Source organism: Brachycentrus maculatus, unplaced genomic scaffold (genome assembly GCF_059751285.1).
Source record: "Brachycentrus maculatus isolate JH-2025_06_01 unplaced genomic scaffold, ASM5975128v1 h1tg000222l, whole genome shotgun sequence".
Classification (NCBI taxonomy): Eukaryota; Metazoa; Arthropoda; class Insecta; order Trichoptera; family Brachycentridae; genus Brachycentrus; species Brachycentrus maculatus.
The window spans coordinates 316,616-342,343 of NW_028280973.1; the positions used below are offsets into that span (position 1 = coordinate 316,616).

General features: G+C 33.6%; 2 protein-coding genes across 2 annotated transcripts in view; both read left to right on the forward strand.

Annotated features, from left to right (window-relative positions):
• Window positions 1-25,728, forward strand: part of LOC148306844 (protein Wnt-5b-like) — a 91,256-nt gene that overhangs the window by 18,496 nt on the left and 47,032 nt on the right. Inside the window, exons 3-4 of the mRNA XM_088264306.1 lie at window positions 15,390-15,652; window positions 16,693-16,873. Of these exons, the coding sequence (XP_088120432.1) occupies window positions 15,390-15,652; window positions 16,693-16,873 (444 nt within the window). The remainder of the gene's footprint in view (window positions 1-15,389; window positions 15,653-16,692; window positions 16,874-25,728) is intronic.
• On the forward strand, window positions 13,754-14,643 carry LOC148306846 (putative salivary secreted peptide). Its single transcript, XM_088264277.1, has one exon. The coding sequence runs from the start codon at window positions 13,802-13,804 to the stop codon at window positions 14,249-14,251; it is 450 nt and encodes a 149-aa protein (XP_088120403.1). The 5' UTR covers window positions 13,754-13,801; the 3' UTR covers window positions 14,252-14,643.

Genomic DNA, 25,728 nt, shown 5'->3' on the forward strand with positions numbered 1-25,728 from the left:
AGATAGGGATACAATATCCATGGTCACTAAGAGCAGATTACATTTTAAAATTATAAAGGCTGACAGAAAAGAAATGAATGTAAAAGAGGAAAAGTAAAATATAAATAAATATATTAATAAAATTCGTAGATATAGTAATTTAATCACTTCAGATGTTCTGCTTCTTGTTTCGATTAATAAATTCCTATAATATAATTGGAATGACGAAATGGAGTGAAAGGTAAACCAATAAATATAAAGTTATCATGTAATTAAAAATTAATAAAACGGAAAACTTGAAGTATCTCAGTTGGCCTCTTATTTTAATCTGCACTATAATTTAATAAAAAAGAACGATTGACGAGAGCTCTAAATTGCGTTCGCACGTTTACCAGGGGTTAAAAACCTTCGGCCTCTATATTAGTAAATCCTTGTATTATTTTGTATTTTAAATTATTTAAATATTACACTCTCCTTATGATTCATCGTTCACTTTGTGTAATACCACATTAAAGTGGTATTACACAAAGTGAAAGATAGTGAATGATAACAGGAGTGTTATATTACCATATCACAATACAGAAGACCCAACTTTCACACTTTATTATTTTGACCATTTTTAGTAGTTCTTCGTTGGTATTAACTATGGGTTCAATATTTGATTTTGATGTTCAATGTATGAAACAACAAAATTTAATAGAAGAGGAAAGTATGTAATTATTATAAAGACCCATAGTAGTAGTTATGTCGTATTATTTTAATAATTATTTAAAAAACTGAAAGATTGATTTTTAAAACTGTTGTTTCTACCTTTTTTGTAGATAGCAAAATAAATGATTATAGTTAATCAAACAAATTAAAATACAGTAAATCTTCGATATAACAGACTATTTGGGGTAAGGGGGTGTCCGATAAAGCTGAAGGTCCGTTATATAAAAATACGTTAATATTTTGATAATACGAACACTCTACTTAAAACAAATAATACAAAACATAAACAAAATAATAAATGTGATTATCATAAAAATTGTTTACAAGCAACGACACTTGAATTTAAGTTTGTATAATATCAACAGGACGTTTTAATTTTTTTTACAGATGTTTTGTCCGTTCAATCAAAAGTTCATTATATCGAGGTTTTACTGTACATACATTTTTTATAATTTTTTTATGTAATATACTTGCCTTCGTCCGTACCGTCTATCGGTTCTTCGTTCGATTTTTGTTATATAATTCACTATTCATAATACAATTCAATCAATCAGTCAATTTTATTTAATTTTAAATGTTGCCGACCTCTATAAACATAGCGTGAAGCGCGAGTGTTGCCAGATTATCGGTTACGGGCATCATCATTTTATTGGCCGGCCGGTAATTACGTCATTACCCAGCGCCATTGATCATTATTGGCCGCCTCTCCGAGTGTCCGCCAATCACGGCCGGTTACCGTACTTACAACTTACCATGTCGGTAATAATTAATGACAGAACCCACTACCTGTCCTGTAATGGACCCTAATTCATCTTATTATTCTTATTACGTTCTTATTCTACTTGCGTTCTACTATTAATATGCATGATTTAATAAACTAACGCTTCTGATAACGAACTCGAACCAATTGTTGTAATACGTACTTCTGTTTCTATTATGCTTTGGAAAAAACAATCAATTTTTAAATTTTTTTCAGATGAAAATATTACGATAATGTTTTGTTATTTTTTAATATTTTCTTCTCATAACCATTATCCGCACCCAATGGTGCATAGGGCACTGCATCATATTGACGCAGTGTTATCTTGATCGTTACTTACACGAAGGCAAGGTGATCACTCCTTTGCCTCAGGTACCGTCCAGGGTAACATTATATAAGTATTAGAGTGTATATTCACAAATATTTATTTTCACCCCCCCCCTGGGAATCGAACCCGGGACCTCCAGCACGGTAGCTAAACACGTTAACCATTACATTACAGAGGCGGACTAAATAATATTGTAGTATATATATTTTTTATTTATCAAGATATACGAATGAATCATATTTTTATACGACGGGAAAATAGAAGCCTTGGGATTTAAATGGCCTTCCGTCCTGCTATTGGCTGTCTTATGTGATCACTTTAAACACTTTGTAACGTTAATATTTCTACTCATTATTGAATACATATTCATGTTTCCTCAATTCTTTCACTCGAATTTCTTCTTCAACCTTTGAAGTCACGTTTTGTGAGTTTTCTATTTTCCATAATTTCTTTTCATAAATTTCTTACTCTCAAGAATTTGCTGCATAAAACTGACGCAACCTTGCTCTTGGCTAATGCACAGTAAATCTTGCAACTTTATATGCATGCGAAGATGAATTGATTCATTACACATAAAATATATGATGTTGTATGTTATTATATCATGCATGGCTCCCAGCGAATAACTTAGATAAGTAGATAATATAACATTATCATATCACTAAACACGATATACTTATGGGCTACAGTCGATAAGGTGAAACGTCATGGAATGTAATAATAAAAAATATATTCTTCTTTACAGGTATAATATTTGCGCATCATTATGTATGCAGTTGATAGTATGATGATAAATCCAAAAATAATTTGGCATTTCATCATTTGCTGATAGGTCAATAATTGGGATTTATTTTTAGTAATATTTTGTATATTTCAAATATGATTTATGGATTTAAACACTAAGACTGGAATAAATTACATCTTCATGTGAAAAATGCACTATAACAGATGACTTTTAAGTAACGCCTAAAACATTAGTATTTATCCTTGGAACCCCAACTATCCATAGTATCATTCTTTGGTTTGCTTGGTTTCCTCTATCTCTCCCCTTCAACCTCTTACCTGATCCTTTATTTTTGTATACCTCATTTTCATCAATGAACAGTTACATTAAGATATCATGTGATTATTTTTTAAAAATCATTCTTATATCAATATAATCATAATTTAAGTTTTGAAATTTTATTTATACGTATTTATAAACAAGCCTCCGTTGTGTAATGGTCAGCACGCTCGGCTACCGTTCAAGAGGTCCCGGGTTCAATTCCAAGGGGGGGTAAAATAAATATAAGTGTTTCTTTCACTGTAATATTTATTCAATATTACCCTGGACTGGTACCTGAAGCGGAGGGCTGATCACTTTTCCTTCATGTGTAGACGATCAAAATAACACTCCGTTTATATGAAGCAGTGCCCTATGCACCACTGGGGTGCGGATAAGGGTTTAAATAAATAAATAAAAATATAAACAAGAACTATTTGCCTTCGAATTTCAAACAGTTTTACATATAAGGTTCAAACTTTGACCAGTACAACTATGATTTAGGTTGGTTGGAAGATATTGCGTCTTAGCATTATTGCCATTGACCTATATGTATGTACATACAGGTCAGTGGCGTGCACAGAGTTTTTAATCAGGGTGGCAGTAGGGTTGGGTAAGAATAAGGCAAAGAAGGCACTGGTCTTGTTTCTATATGAAACGCGAGTAATCCAGGGTAGACACTGCTTTTCTGCCTGCATAGAATTCACGCCTCTGAGGCATATCAGGTATATCCTGTACAAGTTTGATAAATAAATAACCATTGTTTTATTTTTATACACTTTTAATGCTTTAATCATTATTGTTATTTAAATAACTAAATTGTACATTACCTACATTAGTAATAATAAACATACAACATTTTGAGTGTGTCCAAATACTTGTTTACAAAATCTGGATTATCTCCAATTACAGGAGTTATTTTCATATTATTTTTTGACATCTCATCAAAGATGAAGAAGAATATGGAAGTCTGGGCATTTACGGGGCTGACGACCGTCATCGGCTGGTTTAAGTGATCACTTTACATACGTGTAACATTCACCAATTCTACCCATTAATGGGTAGAATTGGTGAATGTAAAAAAATAAATAAGTTAAAATGACTAACCACAAAGTAAATGCTTTAAATATTAATAATATTGAGAATAAATTGGTTTCTAAATTGGTTCATATAAATAGAACTTCCAAGAATTTGAGTGGTGTGGTTGTCAATAATGGGTAGAATTGGTGAATTTTACACGTTTGTAAAGTAATCACTTAAACCAGCCGATGACGGTCGTCAGCCCCGTAAATGCCCAGACTTCCATATTCTTCTTCATCTTTGATGAGATGTCAAAAAATATATATAAATAAACATGTTGTAAAAGAGTATATTATTACGTATTTGGTGGTTTATTTTACGACAAAAGCAATAAAATTATTTATTAAGATTTAAAGCTTCTGTATTCTAAAAAAAAAGGACCTCAATTCGATAAGTTTGAATTTATTACATTTTTAACATTTGGTTTGTGTTTGGACTATAAATATTCTTCCGATATTTTGATTTCAAAATTTAATTCCATCGTAAAACATTAGCTCAGCAAGGATTAGATATATAATCCTATTACAATTTTATGGCGCTAAGATATCAAAGTATGAATGTACCTACACATTTCTGTAATCTTATTTTTAACGTTCAGTCCAGCTACCAAATACGGTAAGTCCTAATTTGACAATAAAACCTTAAAGCTATCGGTTTCTAGTGGTAACGGTATATGTTTTATTTATTTAATAATGAAAAGGTTGACACTTTGTTGTTAGCCTTTTATGTTATCTCAAGGGCTCGACTTGTCATATTTTTTCGGATCTAAAATCATTAAAGTATTGGATTAAAAAAAATACATCAAAATTTGTAACAAGCCTCTAAAAAAATAATTTGTCAATTATGTTTTTAAAACAGTATTTTTATTTAAAAAAACTTTTTTTCTGCAAAACAAACATGTATATAATACCGTTAATTAAATATTGTTGTCGGTTATCTAAAATAGACAAAGATATTTATTTTATAACTCAAGCATTTGAGAAGAAATTTATATAAAAATCAGTCATTAAAATCTATTTTGGATTTATTTTGATGACTTTAACGAAAAGTGACAGTAATTCACTAAATAAGATAATCGGTATAATCCCTTTTTGGGCTTTATTTGTATGTAAAGTCTATTATTTGCGATTACTCGTAATAATCCTGGTAACTGAAACATCAATTTATAGATTTGGTGTTTAATTTGTAGAACTCCAATTTAATTTACACATATATTAAATGTTAAAATCAAACTCTTCTAAAAACTCTCTAAAAAAGGTTTTTAAATAGATTTTTTTTTAAAAATACATAAAAATAAAATTTGTGACAATTTTTTTCGTCTTGTTATGGCATTTTTAAACTTAAGTCAGTGAATTTTTATTTTAAATTTCAAATTTATGAAATTAGTTTTAAAATGCAATATCAAGGCGAAACAATTGTTAAAATTTTTATTTTTATGTGTTTTTAACAATAAAATACAATTGAGTAGACTTTTATAAATAAGTGTCTGATTTTAACATATAATATATAAAAAAAAGAAACATCAATTAATATGTACATATTGTATAAATTGGAATAGAATATTTGAAGAAGGCGTTATTTTCACTCAAATTAAATGAGATAAAAATAAAAATATTGATATATTATATTATTAATTTCAATCTTTTTTACGTTTTAATATTACATGATTTTTGTTTCGCGTAGACCCACCAAGCCACCCGATGTGGCTGGGGTCTGCAGTGTATCTGGTAAACTCGTAAATATTATATCTAATACAATAAATATAAGGCTGGTATAAAGTGTAAGCATTGAAATGACTGAACTGTTGATCCAATTTAGGAGAGGTGAACACAAAAAGTGGTTGCCCGAAAGGTAAAAAAACCTATTCGTGATTAACTCAGTCAGGACTGGTCAACATTTGACTTATTATTAATTTTAAAAAATTAATTTATTTCAAACTAGTGATGATAATAACAAGTTATTTGTTAAGTTAGTCCTTAAGGTACTTGTACATATGACGGTGATGAACATATTGCAGTCAATGTAACAGACATCGGACTGTCAGATCACAAACTAGTACATGGCGAAATCAATATCGGCAAACCCACCCCTATCTACAGATCCTTCACATCACGGTCGTGGAGGAAACTAGATATTAATCAATTTAAGACCGATATCTCCAACTCCTTAATTGGTCTGGATACTGATCGTAGTTCCAAGAATGTCGACCAGCTGGCTGATTTGTACAATGGTGTACTTTTCAGCTTGATAGACAAACATGCGCCTTTAACCACGAAAACCGTTCGTAAAAGGAAATCAGATGCATGGTTTGACGAGGAATGTCGACATGGAAAACAAAAACTACGGCGTTTTGAGCGTAAATATAGAAAGACGCTATTAGTTTCAGATCGCTTAAAGTGGCTCGAAGCACAAACCACTAATAGATTTTTGATTCAATCAAAACAATCTGCATATTGGTGTTCGAGAATTAGAGAACATAGGTCGTCTCCGAAACTCCTGTGGCAAAGTCTGCAATCTGTCCGCGGAGATTGTGAACTTAAAATCAACACACAAGCCACTGCTTCCGAATTCGCTATTTTTTTCAAAAATAAAATCGAAAATATTCGGAAAGCAACATCATTGGTTAAAAATCCAACAATTTCCTGTAATGCCTTGCAGTATCTGAAAATTTTCGAGTCCACAAATATAAGTGAGGTAACAAAACTTATTAATGCTTTGCCCAATAAACAGTGTTTACTGGACCCACTACCGACATGGCTTTTGAAAGAATGTGTTAACGAGATTGCTCCATTTATAAGAGATCTTATAAACATGTCTCTGGAGAAAAGCATTGTTCCAAGGGCCATGAAAAAGGCAAACGTTACACCACTAATAAAAAATTCTCAGATGGACTCCGAGGACCTTTCAAGCTACCGCCCAATTTCCAACCTTCCTGTCATATCAAAAATAATAGAGAAAATTGTTGCCCATAGACTGACAACGTATGTTGAAAATAGCAAGTTGTTTTCAGAGAGGCAATCGGCATACAGGCGATACCACTCTACAGAGACAGGCGTAGTGAGAGTACTGTCTGATATAATAACTGCTGTGGATGCTGGTGACCTTGTTTTGGTTTCCTTTTTGGATATGAGTGCTGCTTTCGACACGGTTGATCACAATATTCTGCTGGAACGCTTGAGGAAGACATACGGCATCTGTGATAAAGCACTTGCATGGTTTTGCTCATACCTTCGAGAACGTGAATATTCAGTCATTTTTCAAAAAGTTAAATCCCCTTATCATTCCGTCTCTACTGGTGTACCCCAGGGATCAGTCCTAGGTCCTCTTCTATACCTTCTATATACGAAAGACATAGAAAATATTATAAAGTCACACGGATTGTGGTCTCACTGCTATGCGGATGACACTCAAATTTATTTTTATTGTAGGCCGGAGGAAAAATATAAACTTGTTGACTCTATTAATAAGTGCATTGAGAGAATAGGAGAATGGATGGCTGAAAACAGACTGACGTTAAACCCGTCCAAAACGGAACATCTCTGGATAGCCACACCTAAACGACAGAATTTGATTGATAACACGACACCACTCAATCCAAAGAGTACCACTACACCGGCCGTCAAACTGCTCGGCGTGTTCTTAGATTCTGATCTCTCCCTTGAGACTCAAATTAGCAAAACAACAAGTACATGTTTTTATCAGCTAAGGCAAATTAAAAGCATTCGCAAGAATCTGCCAGTTGATGCTGCCCGTCAATTAATAAATGCGTTTGTAATATCGAGAGTAGATTATTGTAACGGTATATACACGGGTCTACCAAACAATAAAATGACTCGACTGCAATCAGTGTTAAACGCAGCAGCGAGACTAATTTTTGGAATTTCTAAATTCAGTCACATCACCCCACTACTTCACAAACTCCACTGGTTACGCTTTCCAGAAAGGGTTGAGTATAAACTCTGCCTACTCATGTATAAATCAATACACAATATGGCTCCAGAGTATCTTAAGGAGCTGTGTATTCCAGATGAATTGGTTGATAGACGTCTCACGCTTCGATCGGCTACAACATCTGCAATGGGCAAAGTTATCTTACCAGCTCGCAAGCAACGCACTAAATTTGGCGAGCGTGCCTTTGCTGTTGCAGGATCGACGGCGTGGAATGCTCTTCCACCAATGGTTAGAAATAGTGAGAGTGAGATGATCTTTAGAAAAAGACTAAAAACACATTTGGTTTCTAAATCATTTCCACCATAATGTTTTCCCCAATTCATTCACCGTGAAGCGCCCTTGAGGTATTTTTTTACGAAAATGGCGCTATATAAGTTATCCAATTTTATTATTATTATTGATGGGTAATTGATTTAAAAAAAAGAACGAGAAGTCGTTACAACGACTTCACTAGGGGTTTTCAAATTTCCGTATTTTAAAAAATCTAAGAAATTTAATAAAAAAGCGCACTTAAGGTTATATCTCACGAAAACGACACGATATAAATTGTCCAATAAATAATAAAATAACGAAAAACTATCTAACTAACCATTAATTCGCCTTCCAACAGGGGTAGGCAGAGATAATAAAACGCCACACCAATCTGTCTTTTCACACAAACTTCGCACACTCACATTCATACATATTCTTATAAACAACGATTATTCAGACTCCTGACCTGACCCCTTTCAAGAATTTGAAATACTTAATTATGCCAAATTTCCCTTGGTCTTCATCTGCTTCTACTACCAACCATATTCGTCTCATAAATTTGTCTAAATACACTTTCTTCACTCATGCGATTAACATGCTCAAATCAACTCAACACGCCATTCTTAATTTTGTCGATAATGGTTTCTCAGCCTTGCATTCCTTCCTTATATCATCATTCGAACATCTATCAAACAACGGTTTGCCAATGGTAAATATATTAATTGGTTAAATTTTAAAATATATTCAACAATGGCTTTAAAATTTAAATAAATATTTATTATTAAATTGAAATATCGCTTAGCATTCTTTTAATTATTATTATTTTCTTCATATTGATAAATTACCTCTGCAAAGACAGTTACTTTTTTAAAACAAAACACAACGACAACGAATAACCTTAGCTATACATACAGGAAATACAAATCGATATCACAATTTAAAACTCGTATCGCCGGTTGAGTACCCCTGCCCAAAGATGAGTTGGATGAATTCCTTCGGAGTTTGGAGTATCGACCTTGAAAAGGTTGGACAACTCTGCGCTGCGAAGGATGTGCTAAGTGCTAAAACGCTAAATCACCTCCAATATTTTTTAACACTTGTTATTATCAAGATTTTTATTGATATCTCGAAAAAGATATGGGAATATGAAGGTCTGAATATAAACAGGACTGACCTGACATTGGCTCGTTTGAGTAATCACTTAGTGCACTGTAAACACTCGCCATTTTACCCATTGCTGAAAACGAAATAAACATACTTTATGTGATAAAAAAATATTATTATACTTATGACCTATGTCATCTCCATAATACATTTTTTATTTAAATATTTTATTCTACATTTGTTGATCATAAAAAAGGTTTAATGTGCTTTTTCTCACTCAATGGTGTATAGGGCACTGGTTTGTATTGGTGCTGTATAGTGTTTTTCGAAAAATATTTACATGAAGTTCAGAATATAATCTTTCGTTTCTGATGTTAATTTCAGGTAACATATTAACTACCATGAGATGAGATTAGTTATATCATACCAGTAGTTAGAGGTACAATAAAATAACACTCGATTACGCATACCAAATTCTTAAAAAATGAACAGGCCAAGACTCTTAACTATCGACGTACACGGATGTGAAGGAAGCCAAGAATATATTGATAGAAAGAATAGTTTGACGTTCCATCCTCCCCGCGTACCTTAGTACTTAAATGATATGTTGGGATTTTGGTTAACTTTTAAAATACGCATCAAATCAATTCTGTCACTCTTTACAACTTTTATAATTTATTTTTACTTAAAAAACCTATTAAAATGCCACGAAATAATCCGTTATCTTTGTTTTCAACGGTTAATGAAGACGAATTATTTCCGTTGCTTTAAGAATGAATTTATATTCGTGCATTAATAAGACCACCATAAGTTTGAAATTGCCATATCACTCACTCCTTTCAAGAACGTCATAAATCGAAATTCGTAAATTTTCAGTTGTGCATGTTTTCGGAATGCCCAGAAAATGAACTATATCCCAGCAAAAGAGGCATATTTTTAACTAAATATTTACCCGCTACAGGGCAGAAAATGTTGCTTTTGCATTTTTAAGAAAAGGTGTTGTATAATTATTTTTTTAAATAAACTAAATATTTTTCAAATGGTGAAAAAATCTTCAGGTTTTACTTAAAAAGATCTGTTGCACAGTAAAAAGTTCAATAAGTGGTTTGATATTTATTTTTAATACATTGTGTTATATTTTGAAACTTTAAAAACGTTCTCCTGAAAAATCAAGTTTTTTTTGATTTATGACGTTCTTGAAAGGAGTGAGCGATATGTGTTGTTGCTTCAAAAATGTTTTTAAAAAAATTGAGTAAATTAAGGTTATTTTTAATGTGCAAAATTTATCTAGAAGTGTAATACTCGTATAACCCTCTCACCTAGTTGAAGATCTAATAAATATCGCGTTGTATTTTCAGTTAGTTCTTTTATTGATATATATATATTGATAAATTATATCCGATAAAAATCACATGCTACTATCAAAACCTTTACAACTAACTAACTATCGCATCGCTTCCCCATATGGGTAGACATAGAGAATAGAACTCTACACCTCTCTCATGATCTTTAGAAAAAACGAAAAAGGGATTTATTTTCTAAATCATTTCCATTATCTCCTTTCCCCCAATCCTATCACAGTGAAGCGCCTAGGAGGTAGTATTTTACGAAAATGGCGTTACAGAAATTATCGAAATTTACTATTTATTATTTAACATTGAAATAAACCAGTAAAAAGTTATAAAACGATTTTTCAATTGTCAAAGTTTGTTTCTAAACTGGACCAAAATAAAGAAGTCGTTCGTGTTTTTTATTGTATTACAGTATTGATTTGAAATTTTCTTCAATAACAGCAACACACATAAAGGATTAAATATCTTAATAAACTTGTTAGTCTCGAGCCAGAGGGTTAAATCTAAGTACATTTTAAGAGCAGGAGCCTTCGTGTTGAGATTCGCAGTTTGTTCTCATTAAAGCAATGAAAAACACTTGGAGCTGATTGTAAGTACAGACAAAAGTGTTGTAACAGAAAAGCGCGAGATTTCAGACTACAATGTACAGGTAAACTAAACACAAATGCCTTCTTAAGTTCCTTCTGTAATTGACCTACACACCGAGTTGTTAATTAAAGACTATCGCGATGGTTGAGGCACGAGTCTAACAGGTAAATATAGGGACGGTACGAATGAGGAAATATTTCAATTTGCGTGTGAATGTAGAATCGCAATTTTAAGACGTTATTGGAGAGTTAGAACAATAAACGTTGACAATAAAACAATAATAGAACAATAAAACATAAAAACATTCGTTTGAAAATGCCATAACTAGGCGAAACACTCGTCACAATAATAATTTTTATTGTGTTTATTAATAACATACAACTTTATTGACTCAAAAAATCTGTGTTTGAATTTAATATTGATACATATTTTAAAATGGAGTTCTACAAATTAAACGCCAACTCAATAAATAATACAAGGTTTTTAACTAGAGGCTTCGGGCATCCTTGCATTACTTGGCTTCCTTGATAACACAGAGTTATGGTAATTTTACAATGGAAATATTAAAAATAAAACACTCATGTATTTTTATTGCTTGATGATTGTCATTTAAACACGCAAGTATCAACAAAAAAAGAGTAGAAAATAGAGAACATGCGAATGTAACTTACTGATATTTCTCAGATGCCAATGTGGGTATACGTAACATCCCTACGCGATTGAGAACTTTGTACTGCTTGACATTTAGAAATAACGTTTTCTGACATCTTCCACAACATCTTTTTGTTGCTTGTTATTTCTGCTGTGTTATCGCTGACGTTTCATCTGTGATAGCTTGCAAGTCTTCTCGATACCTTATGTCATGTCGGTAGCGGTCGAGCGCTATCTATGTGCGATCTACGTATGAACGCATCGACAAATTTTATGATACATGAAGCGATAGTTTTACTACAACACTAAAGTTGCGATCTTATCTCATCGAAGTTAAGTAGTAGATGACTTGTGAAACTCGGATGTGATTCATCGCTCGGCCGCGTTGAATTAATGTTTTACTTGTTAGAATTATTATGTGCACATAATTTTATCTATACAGCAAATATACAATAGAAACATCTTAATATTTCCTTAAGGCTTCGATCTAGAAAATGAACGAAGCAATTTCGTAGAATTTTCCAGAAAAACAAATATTTGCGTTGAAAACAATAACCGCGGTGCAGGTAGCCGTAAATAATTTCACTGAACTAACAATTTGTATAAATTTTGCGTGTAAATATTGTGTGAAATGAAGTCAGTGTGTTGAATAGTGGAACAGTGGATAAAATATCATTTTGTATTCCCTTTCTTAAATTCAACGAATTTTCGAATTCTACTATATAACATATAGTTTAATAGATTTATATTATCCACTGACACTTCGTGATGGAATTGCATTTTTAATATATTATTAGATTAAAACCAATATTTTTAGCTTTTCCACTTTATTTTTATTTGACCAGCGACCGGGTTTCGTCGTTACCGACATCTGATGATGTCGGTAACGACGAAACCCGGTCGCTGGTCAAATAAAAAAAGTGGAAAGCTAAAAATATTGGTTTTAATCTAATAATATATTAACATATGGTTTATTTTCAGGATTGATATAAAATGGAATACGTGGTTTCAATTCGATAATTACCTCTTTTAACGACACAACCATCGTTTTGCATTATTAATGAATATTGTGTTCAAAATCCATAGACGTTATTTGTCGAGAAAGATGTTATTTGTCAATTCTTCTTCATTGTATTGCTTATTTTGTATGAAATATAAAACAGCTAAATAAGGATACTTTAAACTACACTGTAGTTTTTGTAACGAATACGATGTCAGTCGACAACTTGTATTCAGGTTCCTTATTTTAAATGGATTCCAATGTCAACATTGAATAATAGTACTAATACCATAACCGTCATGACATTTCTTCTCGAGGCAAGCTGAGATGATGAAATGTCCTAAAATAAACTGTAAACCTCCTTAATTTCTATATATCTAGTCATGGATGCTTTTCAGTTATGTAGACTCTTGACATAACCTTTTTTTGGTTCGGTTTGATTTAGTTAATTTAGTATAATGTGGAAACTTGTTCGTATTCTTTGAAAGAGATACTAAAAATCTTTATGCTTACAAAAATAGTTCATCAAATTCAATGCAAATATATAACTAGTAATTTAAATAAATATAATCGAATATTATGGGTGAAATTAATGCAACAGAACTTTTCCGACTGACTAATCAAATGATTTAGAAAAATAGCTTTATTAATAAATACCACTCAAGTAGTATTTATTTGCTTACCCTATTTACGTCAACGTAAATAGGGTAAGCAAATAAAAAATATATAAATTTGTTTTCTTTTATGTTTTCTTATACTTAAGTGTAGTGATGATACCGATATCAAAGTTAAATGTATACTAACTAGCTACGTCATACAGAAAACAGAGTCATGAGCAAACTTCCACTTCTTATCAATGTAAAACAAACAACACCCATGAACAAGGTATTTTTCAGAAGCCTATAAATTGCAATTGCTCTTATGAGATTTTATTCAGTTCTTAATATACTTTTAAAGTGCATTGATAAAAAAACTCAACTGTAAAGACATAATTTGATTAGCCATGGGTTTGACTGGACGCAAGTTGGTTCTTTCGTCGGTGCTGGCGTTGTTTACTTTCTGCCAGCTATCTTCGGTGGATTCCTTCAACCAAGTATACCCTCCGGCTGTATATGGGGGAAACGTCAATGTTTATTCCAACAATTCTCACAATTTGGTGCTTGGATACCCGTACCCTGGTGTGGATCTACTGCTTCTGAGACAATTAGTGAGGAGATCTTCGGGGTTCATGAGGGTCGTCAGCGAAGACATCCAGTTTCCCTCCAACAAGTCGTCTAGCGTCTACACCATCACGGCTATCAAGGCGACGGACCAGGATATCAAAGGCAATGGAGGGTATGCTACCCTTCGAAGGGGAGGCATTGGATACAAGAACGTGACGATTCATTTCAAGTCGCAGAGGAATTATGGATACAACTTTATTCTTGAAATTTACGGACGTGCATATTTGTGATTTTATTCGGATTTAGAGACGTAAACCATCGTCCCGTTTCACTTCAGCAGTACGCAGATAAGAAGGCCAGAAGACAAATTTTTGAGTAAAGGTTTCTCTCCTTCTATATGCACGAAAATTTGAACAAAGCAGTCAAAAAATATTATTTTATAATTCTAAATACATTATGTGTAAGAGCAATAATGTTTCTTACTAAAAATATATTTCTTGCTCATTCTAAATATGAAATGTGCATTAAAATGCTTGATTTATTGCATTATTTTAGCTACATTAGCCCATTTTATCATTTGTATTATGTTATACATAACCTTATTAAAGTTTTATAATTTAATTTTATTTATTGTCGTTAATAACGAAAGCATAAAAAGATGAATAAATAATTTATTTTGAAACTAATGTTTTTTTTATAAATCCACCATCCACCATATTTTTAAGTACTTAATTTGTCATTAAGATTATTTACTAAATAATTTTTGAAATGTTATTCCTTTAAAAAAAAGTGTACTGTTCGTATTGACAGCTATATATTCATTTCTAATTCTGGCATTCTTAACTTATGACATTAAAAAGATAAACCCGAAAACTATCGAATACTCAGCTCATCAAAATGTTTTGTAAAAAATAATGGTTTATTTTTTAATTTAAGTTTTATTTAGTAAATACCACTATTTCTAAAAATCTATTGTGGCACGTGTTTCGATGCATTAAGCATCATTTTCAAACACCGTATAGATTTTAAGAATCAGATTTACATCAACAGATTATAATAAGAAATCCTTGTACACAATTCTAACCCTTATCTGCACCCAATGGTGCACGGGGCACTGCATCGTAGCGACGCAGTGTTATCTTGATCGTTAATTGCATGAAGGCAAGGTGATCAGCCCTGCGCTTCTTGCACCAGTCCAGGGTGATATTAAATAAATATAAGAGTGAAAATCGGCCATATTTATTTTGATCCCCCTGGGAATCGAACCCGGGACCTCCAGCACGGTAGCCAAACGCGCTGACCACTGCGCTACGGAGGTGGATAAATACACAATAATTGTACACAATAGGCAAATAAAATTTTTATAAGACAACTAATAAAGAATAAAAAAAACATCGTAATCTTAAATGCTTTATTTCTATTTTCCAGTTACATGGGTCACCACGGCTTCGAGTTGTGGAGCGCGCCAGAGGCGGCCGCGGACGCGGAGCCGGGCGCCAAGTGCGCCGCGGCGGGCGACCACCTGACGCCGGGGCAGGCGCGCCTGTGCGCGCTGTACGGGGACCACATGCCGGCCGTGGCGCTGGGCGCGCGCGACGCGCTGCGCGAGTGCGCGCACCAGTTCCGCGACCGCCGCTGGAACTGCACCACGCACAACGACACCAGCGTCTTCGGCCCGCTCGCCAAGATAGGTCGGTGGCCCTCCGACTCCTCACACTAGCTAATAATTAGCATAAGTAGCATTACTATCTATCATTAGAATCCTAACTGTCCATCAATCCTCCTCCCTCGCACAATGACACCAGCGTCTTCGGTCCGCTTGCCAAGATAGGTCAGTGGCTTTCCAACTCGGTAGATAATATGTAATGGATGACGTAGTGAATGGTTGATGGTATATCTCCAAGTAGGATGGAGAGCGCCTTCACGCCGCGCTGGCCGTGTCCTGAGCGTGTCAGACTATAGTAACATGGTGAATGGTTGATGGTGTATCTGCAGGTAGCAGGGAGAGCGCCTTCACGCCGCGCTGGCCGTGTCCTGAGCGTGTCAGACTATAGTAACATGGTGAATGGTTGATGGTGTATCTGCAGATAGCAGGGAAAGCGCCTTCACGCCGCGCTGGCCGTGTCCTGAGTGTGTCAGACTATAGTAACATGGTGAATGGTTGATGGTGTATCTGCAGATAGCAGGGAGAGCGCCTTCACGCCGCGCTGGCCGTGTCCTGAGCGTGTCAGACTATAGTAACATGGTGAATGGTTGATGGTGTATCTGCAGGTAGCAGGGAGAGCGCCTTCACGCCGCGCTGGCCGTGTCCTGAGCGTGTCACACTATAGTAACATGGTGAATGGTTGATGGTGTATCTGCAGGTAGCAGGGAGAGCGCCTTCACGCCGCGCTGGCCGTGTGCTGAGTGTGTCAGACTATAGTAACATGGTGAATGGTTGATGGTGTATCTGCAGATAGCAGGGAGAGCGCCTTCACGCCACGCTGGCCGTGTCCTGAGCGTGTCAGACTATAGTAACATGGTGAATGGTTGATGGTGTATCTGCAGGTAGCAGGGAGAGGGCCTTCACGCCGCGCTGGCCGTGTCCTGAGTGTGTCAGACTATAGTAACATAGTGAATGGTCGATGTTATGTCTCCAGGTAGCAGGGAGAGCGCCTTCACGCCGCACTGGCCGTGTCCTGAGCGTGTCAGACTATAGTAACACAGTGAATGTTTGATGGTGTGTCTGCAGGTAGCAGGGAGAGCGCCTTCACGCACGCGCTGCTGGCGGCGGGCGCGGCGCTGGCCGTGTCGCGCGCGTGTCGCGACGGGCGCCTGTCGTCGTGCGGCTGCTCCCGCGCCCTGCGGCCCCGCGACCTGCACCGGGACTGGCTGTGGGGCGGCTGCGGGGACAACCTGGAGTACGGATACAAGTGAGTTAAACCCTATTCCATTCTACTTCTTCATAACATTTCTTACAAAATATTCCATTATTAATAAGGCGCTTTGGGACTAACCGGTAATATTTTTGATTGGTTTAAGGCCCAATAAACGATAAATCGCAACATGATTTTCTGTAAACCCACTTTGGTTTTCTCAAATATGTTTTTGTATTGAAATTCATTTATTGTAAAAAAAGTCAAATTCCAATATTATTAATAAAAAAATCCCCGCGAAAACTCGTCCGACCTCTAGTGCAGCCGTTTGCGTTATGAATTTCAAGTTTGCGAGTTCCCCTTAAAAATTATCGTAGTGATAGGAAAATCTTTGTTTAAAATAATGGTAGTGTTTCTGTGTATTGTTTGGAAATTTTATATTTTTGTATATACTTAACTGATTTGTTTTAAATCTTTCTATTCATCTTAATTTAAAAAAAACTGAAATATCGTTTCCAATTATTTTATTTCAACATTAAACTAATTTTTGTTAATTGCTTCCTGTTATTTGAGAAACTTGATATTTTTATAGCAGAATGGAATACTTACCAATATTTATGTGCATTTGGATGAGTTTTTATTGTTGTATTTTCCAAATGAATATTAAATAAAGAAATATAAAATAAATAGCACAATACAGACATATTCTTAATACTATTTTTTAACATCTCATCAAAGATGAAGAAGAATATGGAAGTCTGGGCATTTACGGGGCTGACGACCGTCATAGGCTGGTTTAAGTGATCACTTTACACACGTGTAAAATTCACCAATTCTACCCATATTGACAACCACACTACTCAAATTCTTGGAAGTTCTATATATATGAACCAATTTAGACACCAATTTATTCTCAATATTATTAATATTTAAAGCATTTACTTTGTGGATAGTCATTTTTACTTATTTATTTTTTTACAAAAATGTTAAAAATATTAGTATATAACCACTCACCGAGATTTTTACGTCTACCCGTTTAGTGCATGTTTAACCTCGGCTCATAACGCATGTCTGTGGTGAAAACTTTAGTGCATGTTGGTCTTCGGGTCTACCAAAAATCTTTTGTGTAGTTTTAAGTGTGTAAATAAATGGTGCTATGGTGGTGAAGGGTGGTATTGTTTGTATGCTGTAATAGTGATTGTCCTGACGAAGAGACGGGTACGTAACGAAACCGGTAGACAGGAAAATCTCGTGAGTAGTTACATACTAATATTATCAACATTTTTGTAAAAATAAAATAATAATACAGACATTTAAAAATGTCCTTAATTCTTATTTTTTGGGGTTCTTTGCGTGACGGGAAGTTACATTATTAGTTCCAGTTGACCGATAATCTGTGGGCATATTTCATGCGCTCCTGGCATCCTTGTGTGGAGATGACGGGATAAAGGTAGAACAGGAGATAAATATCCTAATAAGTGGTTGACAGGAGTGTTCGGGACACCTTCACTATATCCTCCACGTCCTTATCGTACCCCCGCGCGATCCTAGATTAACCGTGACGTAAGGGTAAAGAGACAAATGTGAGAGTAGGGACGAAACATTGGTATCAGGAACATCGATACGTTGAAATATCGTCCGTTAATTCATTCGATTAACCGAAAAAATAAAATGAATGCTCTGTACATTATCTTATTGATTTCATAATAAATTATTTTTCGACCCCTATCCATATTTATTTTTTAATTCATTCATTTATTTAAACTTTATGCACAGAAAAAAAATAAGTACATTGGCGGGATTATTGCTAAAAAAAACAAAATCTTCCAACCAACCAAAAACAGACTAGTGATATTATTCAGATTACCTGTCCTTCGAACTAATTACGCGCGGAGTTCACCTATGTTCGTATGGTTAGTGAGTACAACTCATGTTTTAGCCAAGTTGACATTTTTAATTGCGGAAAATCTGTATAGAAAAGTCGAATGGTGAGCATATTGAGAGGATCTCAGGATCTTTAAAAACTATTCTTCTCTGCATTGTATGTATGTTCCTACTGGAATCAACATCACATACACACACACCCTCTTACACAAATTTTCTCTCATAAATTCGTGTTTATTTGCTAGATCTACACGAAATATTTTGTATTAATCTTTATGTTTCTGTGGTTAGTTATAATTGGCTTGTTTAATGTACATATATATTTTAATGTTTCGTTTTACATATGTTGCTGTTGTTAACCCAAATAATGAAAATACTAAAAATATTGATAAAAACGTTTGATAGCATATGTATATAGCTGTTTGCAATCAGAGGGTAGATAGTACTTGAACATTAAAAAATATATAAATTACAAATTTATATTCAGATGGTGCAAAAGGCACTGCATCGGATGGACACAGTGTTACCTTGATCATTAATAATGGTAGAATAGTAATCTAGTAATCCACAAATTTTCTAATAGTTATACATATCACATTTACGTCATATATAATGTGTTTGAATAGGTGAACACGACAGTGCTGTGACGTTATCTCTAGTACGCTATATCAAGGCTTGCTCGCTGTTTACTCAATGAGTATTGTTTTATATAATAAACCAGAACAAGATCGTGATTTTCACGACAGAAAAATACATTGTTCAAATATTGTTTTAGAAAACTGGTGTTTTTATATAAACTACGTATTAAAATGTAAAGAATGCATTTTTACTACACTAAATTGTCGGAGAAAATGTTTTAAGTTAGAAATACAAAAGTCTAAGCGTTAACAAGTCTTATGATGTATCATTGATTGGTTTAAGTGATCAATTTGTACACTGTGTAACATTCATCATTCTATGGATGACTGTCAAACATATTACTGAAATTGTGAAATGTTATATTACATTGCAAGTGAAGGTCACACATCAAGATTCGTTATAAACTTCATCTATGGTACATCTATAGCTATAGCTACATCTATGGTAGCCTACTGTAGGTCGTTAGTCCTGCAAACACCTAGATTTCTACGTTGCCATAACAATAACCTGCTTCATCTATATTGAGATAATAATTAAAACTGTTTACAACATTTTGAGTGTGTCCAAATACTTGTTCACAAAATCTGGATTATCTCCAATTACAGGAGCCATTTTCATATTATTTTTTGACATCTCATCAAATAGAATTGGTGAATGTTACACGTGTGTAAAGTGCTCACTTAAACCAGCCTATGACGGTCGTCAGCCCCGTAAACGCCCAGACTTCCATATTCTTCTTCATCTTTGATGAGATGTCAAAAAATAATATTAAATCTGTTGATATAAAAATCTTCTATGTTGGGATAACTCTATGATTTGCGAACATTTATTGAAACGCTCAAAATATTGTGAATAAATTTGACTAGAGAATCCCGGGTTTAAGACCTAGAGTAGGTAGTTTTTTTGTTGTTGTGATATTGTATATTGATTTTGTTTATTGTAGTTTTTTCCTCTGCCAAAAGTTGTAAAATAAAATAAAACTTTATAATTTAATCATTGAAAAAAATAATCAAATATTGGTACATTTATGTAGTACGCGTGATATTGACGCAGGCGACAATTTTATCAGCAACTGATATACACATCACCCCTATTAAAGCGATCACTCAAATGAGCCGCGTTTGGGGGAGACTTACATTATCTAACTGCCTACAATCTACCCCCGAATCAGCCCCTTCCTAAATTTTACTCAACATTGTTCTTGATTTTTGAAAGCGAGCCAAACGATGATTATTTATTCTACATTATAAAGAGAGCATTATTGTTTAAAAATATTACGAAACTAGACTGTTGATTTTGAAAGAGTTAGGTGTTGGTTAACAAAGCAATGCATCTAATTCTTAAATAATAAAGCAAATGCAATAAAAGTCAACTTTCCTGATCGACGCTGAATATGTCATGTCTTTTTCAGTTTTCTCTTGTTTCTACGTTCAAATGAAATTCGCGCCATTATTCTAAGATCACTAACCTAAACATAATAACACATATCGCTCACTCCTTTCAAGAACGTCATAAATCAAAAATCGTCAATTTTCAGTTGTGCATGTTTTCGGAATGCCCAGAAAATGTACTACATCTCAGCAAAAGAGGCATATTTTTAACTTAATATTTACCCGCTACAGGGCAGAAAGTGTTGTTTTTGCATTTTGAAGAAAAGGTATTGTTTAATTATTTTTTTAAATATACTTAATATTTTTCAAATGGAGAAAAAACCTTCAGGTTTTACCTGAAAAGATCTGTTGCACAGTAAAAAGTTCAATAAGTGGCTTGATATTTATTTTTAATACATTGTATTATATTTTGAAACTTTAAAAACGTTTTCCTGAAAAATCAAGTGTTTTGATTTATGACGTTCTTGAAAGAAGTGAGCGTTATCTCTCATTTAATGAAAAAAATACAAGGGAGACAAAAACTGCATAATATCTAGATTTTTGGTTTGTATTTGGTGAAATACATAAATACTAGTATTAACATTAATTACATTTATAATTATACCAAATATAACAAAACACTAGACATTTTAAATATTTTATCTTTTCTGATTAACAAAATATAAGAACAAATTCTAATAGCGATAAGTATCGACTGAACAGAATTTAAAAAAATTGTAACAACTTTTTTCATTATTTGAACATGTTTAAACAGTATTACCAACTATGTTTTATATTATTTCATCTCCTCCTTTTTGGTATTTAATCCTACTTATGCCTTCTTATTAAGTAGTTGTGTAATTATTTTGACTGTCAAAACATGACATTTCTTAGTCTATGTATTCATGCGTTTAATTGAACATATATCCGCTAATTCAAGCAATAAAACGTACAAAACTTGACCACTCAAACAAGTGAGTTTTTGGTTGGTTTCAAGATTTACAATATAATCGTAGTAACACAACCAATGTACAAACCTGTCGTATAAAAAGTTAGAAAAAATATTAAATTCAGTAAATTAAATTTTGACGTCAGTAGTTAGCTTCTTGATTTGGGTTCATAGTTTGAAGTTACTCTTAAGTTTTCTCATCTTCTTTATTTCCCAATAGCATGCAGATTAGTGACGCTGTATCGTGGATCGTGTATGCAGTAAAGAGACACGTGGCAGTTGTATTAGTAGCTCGGTATTTAGTATTGTGGGCTGGTCATGCGGAGAAAATTGTTTTTATGATTTTCTGTACTTATCTTTTGTTAGAGTCCACATTAGGTAGAAGTTTTATATTAGGGGTTGACTTATTCAACAGGGCGGGTGTAAAAATCGTTACACATTCTAACTAGCTTCAAAAAATTCATAGTGTTTATAGTACAAAGCTGCTTGGTCCATTTACCAAAAATGGAATTCCTACTTTTTTTCAAAAGTATAATTAAGTGTTTAGTTACCGTACTGGATGTCCCGGGTTTTATTCCCAGGGGGTCAAAAAATATATATATGTGATTATGCCAATTTTTTCAAATTTCAATTAAAATCATTCTGAAGCCCTGAATCAATCTCTTTGCCTATATGTAATTAACGATGAAGATAACAGTATCGATTCGAGGTAGTTCCCTATGGACCATTTGGCGCGCATAAGGTTTTGAATAAGATGTTTTCTATTTTGGTGTAATTTAATTATATTGTATTTTTACTTATTTTAGATAAAACCCTGGTTTATTTTTGACAAGCTACCTTATTTCGTCATTATCAACATACTTAGAGTAATCGTTTTCAATATTCAAATTATTTTCAAATGTTTTCATGTTATTATAGTCTAAAAGAGAATGTACGATAAGTTAGATACTTTGTAAAAATAAGGTTGTCATAAATTGTCAGATTTTTCATATAAAATACTTTTTGGTATAAAATTATTTTAAGCGCAATTCTTGTCACCCTGTTTTGGGAGTCCGGAACGAATTTGTCAAACCGGTTAGATACTGTATCATGAACGAATAGTTATGCTTACATTATTATATCTTTTTTATAATAGGGGAATCTTGATTAAAATAATGGGGGATACATAAAACCCGAAATATTTACTTTTGAAGTTGATGGAATAGTTTTAAAAAATTATATTATTGAAGAAATCAAATTATTGGCATGTGTCCTTCAATGTGTTTGCCAAATTAGGTTTTTTTTAATTAATTTAATATTAGTTTATTTATTAATAAGTGCCTGATTCCTAAAAAAAGTTAGGAATTAAAACGGGAAAGTATTGATAATAAGCCTTTTCTCATTCTAGTATATTGCGCAGTATGCACACATATTTTTTGTTCCTAAGAATTATCGAAATCCATTTCACTCGAAAAGTAAATGAATAGAAACTGTATTAAATTGAAAACACAACCACTCTCAAACAAAGTAGTTAAAAGTGATCCTCACTTGAGGGTAATTTGGAAAAAGGTCGAGAAAGGACAATAAAAAAAAGGTCAGAGGTGAACTCATAGCCAGGAGCACAGAACCTCGGTAGAAGAATAATGACAAACAAACATTGAATCCCTATTAGTTTTTTGTGTTACCAGAAAATTTTCCCACTTTTGTAAAAAAGTACTAAACCGTTAGGAGTTAATACCCTGATAGAAATGAGAATCGCATCCGTTTTGACTATTTGCCTCTAAATTGTCGCAGTTTACGATTATGGCTACGTTAAATGCGTTCCGTTGTGCCTTCTCCCCGGTTTTCCCTCTGCATTACCCATTCAACGTTCTGTTCTCCGGGTAGTTTTTCACGCTACGAAAGGGCTTCAATTTCAGATTTTCAGGAAATAATGAAAATTCAGTCTTCATTTTCAACGTGAAATATTTTAACGTCCTTCAGAAGCCTCTTTATTATGACAAATTGTTATTTATTCAATCGAGTTTGGTATACAAACAGTTAATATTAGCGTTTGAACTTGACGTGTTTAATTAAGTAAGAAAAATTGTTGAGATGTTTTATAATATTTACATTTATTTCTACGTTTGAAAATACGCGTAATGAAAAAATATTACCTTGAGTTTCAGGAATTTCTAACGTCGGAGGCTAGTTGGGTCGGGAGCGCAGTAACTCGAAGAGGTGTTTTACGTGAATTTCATACGTTAGAAACAGTTTTCGGTGCGGGAAAACCCGAGCGCATTTCCCGAAGGGAGAATTTTCGTTTTAACATTTGACGCATTTAACAGAAAGCTCATATTCGTTTTCCTCTGCGTAGAACACTACTAGGGCGACATAATGTCGAGGAGTAATCTCTTGGACACTAGAGACCGCGGTGGAAAAGCGCATGCGTCGAACCGTAGCGCTCCCATGAATGAAATCGTCACAAGTAATGTGCAATACTTCTGGTTAATATAATATTACCAGACCGCACCGGAAAACCATTGTCATCGGGAAAAAAAGCTCCGTACAAAGATTAAATATTCACTGCTAACGTTTTCCATCATAACAGTTTTCACAAAAACATGGATTTTTCTGCATATTTCGGCTTTTATACACCAGGAGTCCATAGCAGCCAAAGGATAAGTTAACCTAGTTTTCTCGAATCCTTTACTGTTTACTATAAGATCAGAGCTTTTACAATGAAAAATTCTTCATTGAAATAAATTACATTAATGCGTTTAAAATAATAAATTTTCAGTTTGGTGTGCAAAATTGTTAGAAGGCTATTGAGTGTATACAAATATATGAAATCATTTTTATAGTACCAAAATGGTCGTATACTAGAACCAAAAAGCTCTGGGCAATTGAAAGTTTCTTTTACTAGCTTATTATATTAGGAAAGTATGAAATGAAGGGGTTAAATAAAAACTTCAGTAGTTGAAGAAAATTACAGTATTTGATCAGAATATTGTTAAATTTTAATATGTTTTGTGACAGAAAAAATATTTTTTACCAACACTAAACGAATAAAAGAGTTCCAAACAATGAAAATGATTAAAATGTTATTAAATGTTATATTTTATTATAAAAAAACTAACTGTAGAGAAGTGAGAAGAAATATTTCCGTTAGGTGAGAGAAGAAATATTTCAACGAAAGCTTAAAAATTTGACGCGAAACATCGTATCGATGAATTTTTCCTATCCGGAGTGCATACATCGAAGGGGAATAGGAATGTGAAACATTCCAGATATTTCCTTCGGAAAATTGGCGGGAACTTCTAACGATAGCTCTGGAGCAAATTCCCGCATTCCAGACATTTTTATACCAGGATAGCATGAAACGGAGGAGACCGAGGCTCATCTGAAGATTCCGAGCTTTTCAGATTGCGCGCGCTCGGAGAAAAGTGGTTCATGAATATGAGTTCCAATTGGAAACACATACATATTTGCATATCTTTTCTCTTAAATTATGGTGCAAAAAAAATACAGGGATAACTTAGATGTACGACCAAGGTAATTTTTTAGTACCTATAATATTAAATATATTATTATATCAATCAATGCGGTTACGCCAAGAATAATTAGAATGAAAACAAAGTATTTTGGACTTTTATTATGTATCTTTAAAATAAAATTTTAAACTACATACACACATATACATATGTATATAAAAACCTACAAATATATTTCAGATTCCTTTTATTCAAGTACCGGTAACAATTGTTACCATTTTATCTAAAAAGCAATGCCAAAAAAACTACAGGAAAAAAACAAAATATTACTAACGCTTTCATTATTACTAGTTAAACGAAACTAAAAACTGATAGTTATAGCGTTAGAAGGCTAACGGGGACGTTATCCGTAACCGTAATAGGGGGGCTTGGAGGGGATGGATAAGGCTTTAGCGCTTAAGATTGTCCAAATCCGTTGGAAAATACCAGGAGCACATGCAGTCAGGAGAGGTTAGATACGGGATAATCGCTTATGTTACATACACATAATGGCGTACATCACATATTAAAAATATATATATTTTTTGGTATTTAAGGACAAAAGGCAATCGTGTGGTA

Coding starts and splice junctions, on each gene's coding strand:
- LOC148306846 (XM_088264277.1), top strand. CDS start 13,802: ATGGGTTTGACTGGACGCAAGTTGGTTCTTTCGTCGGTGCTGGCGTTG.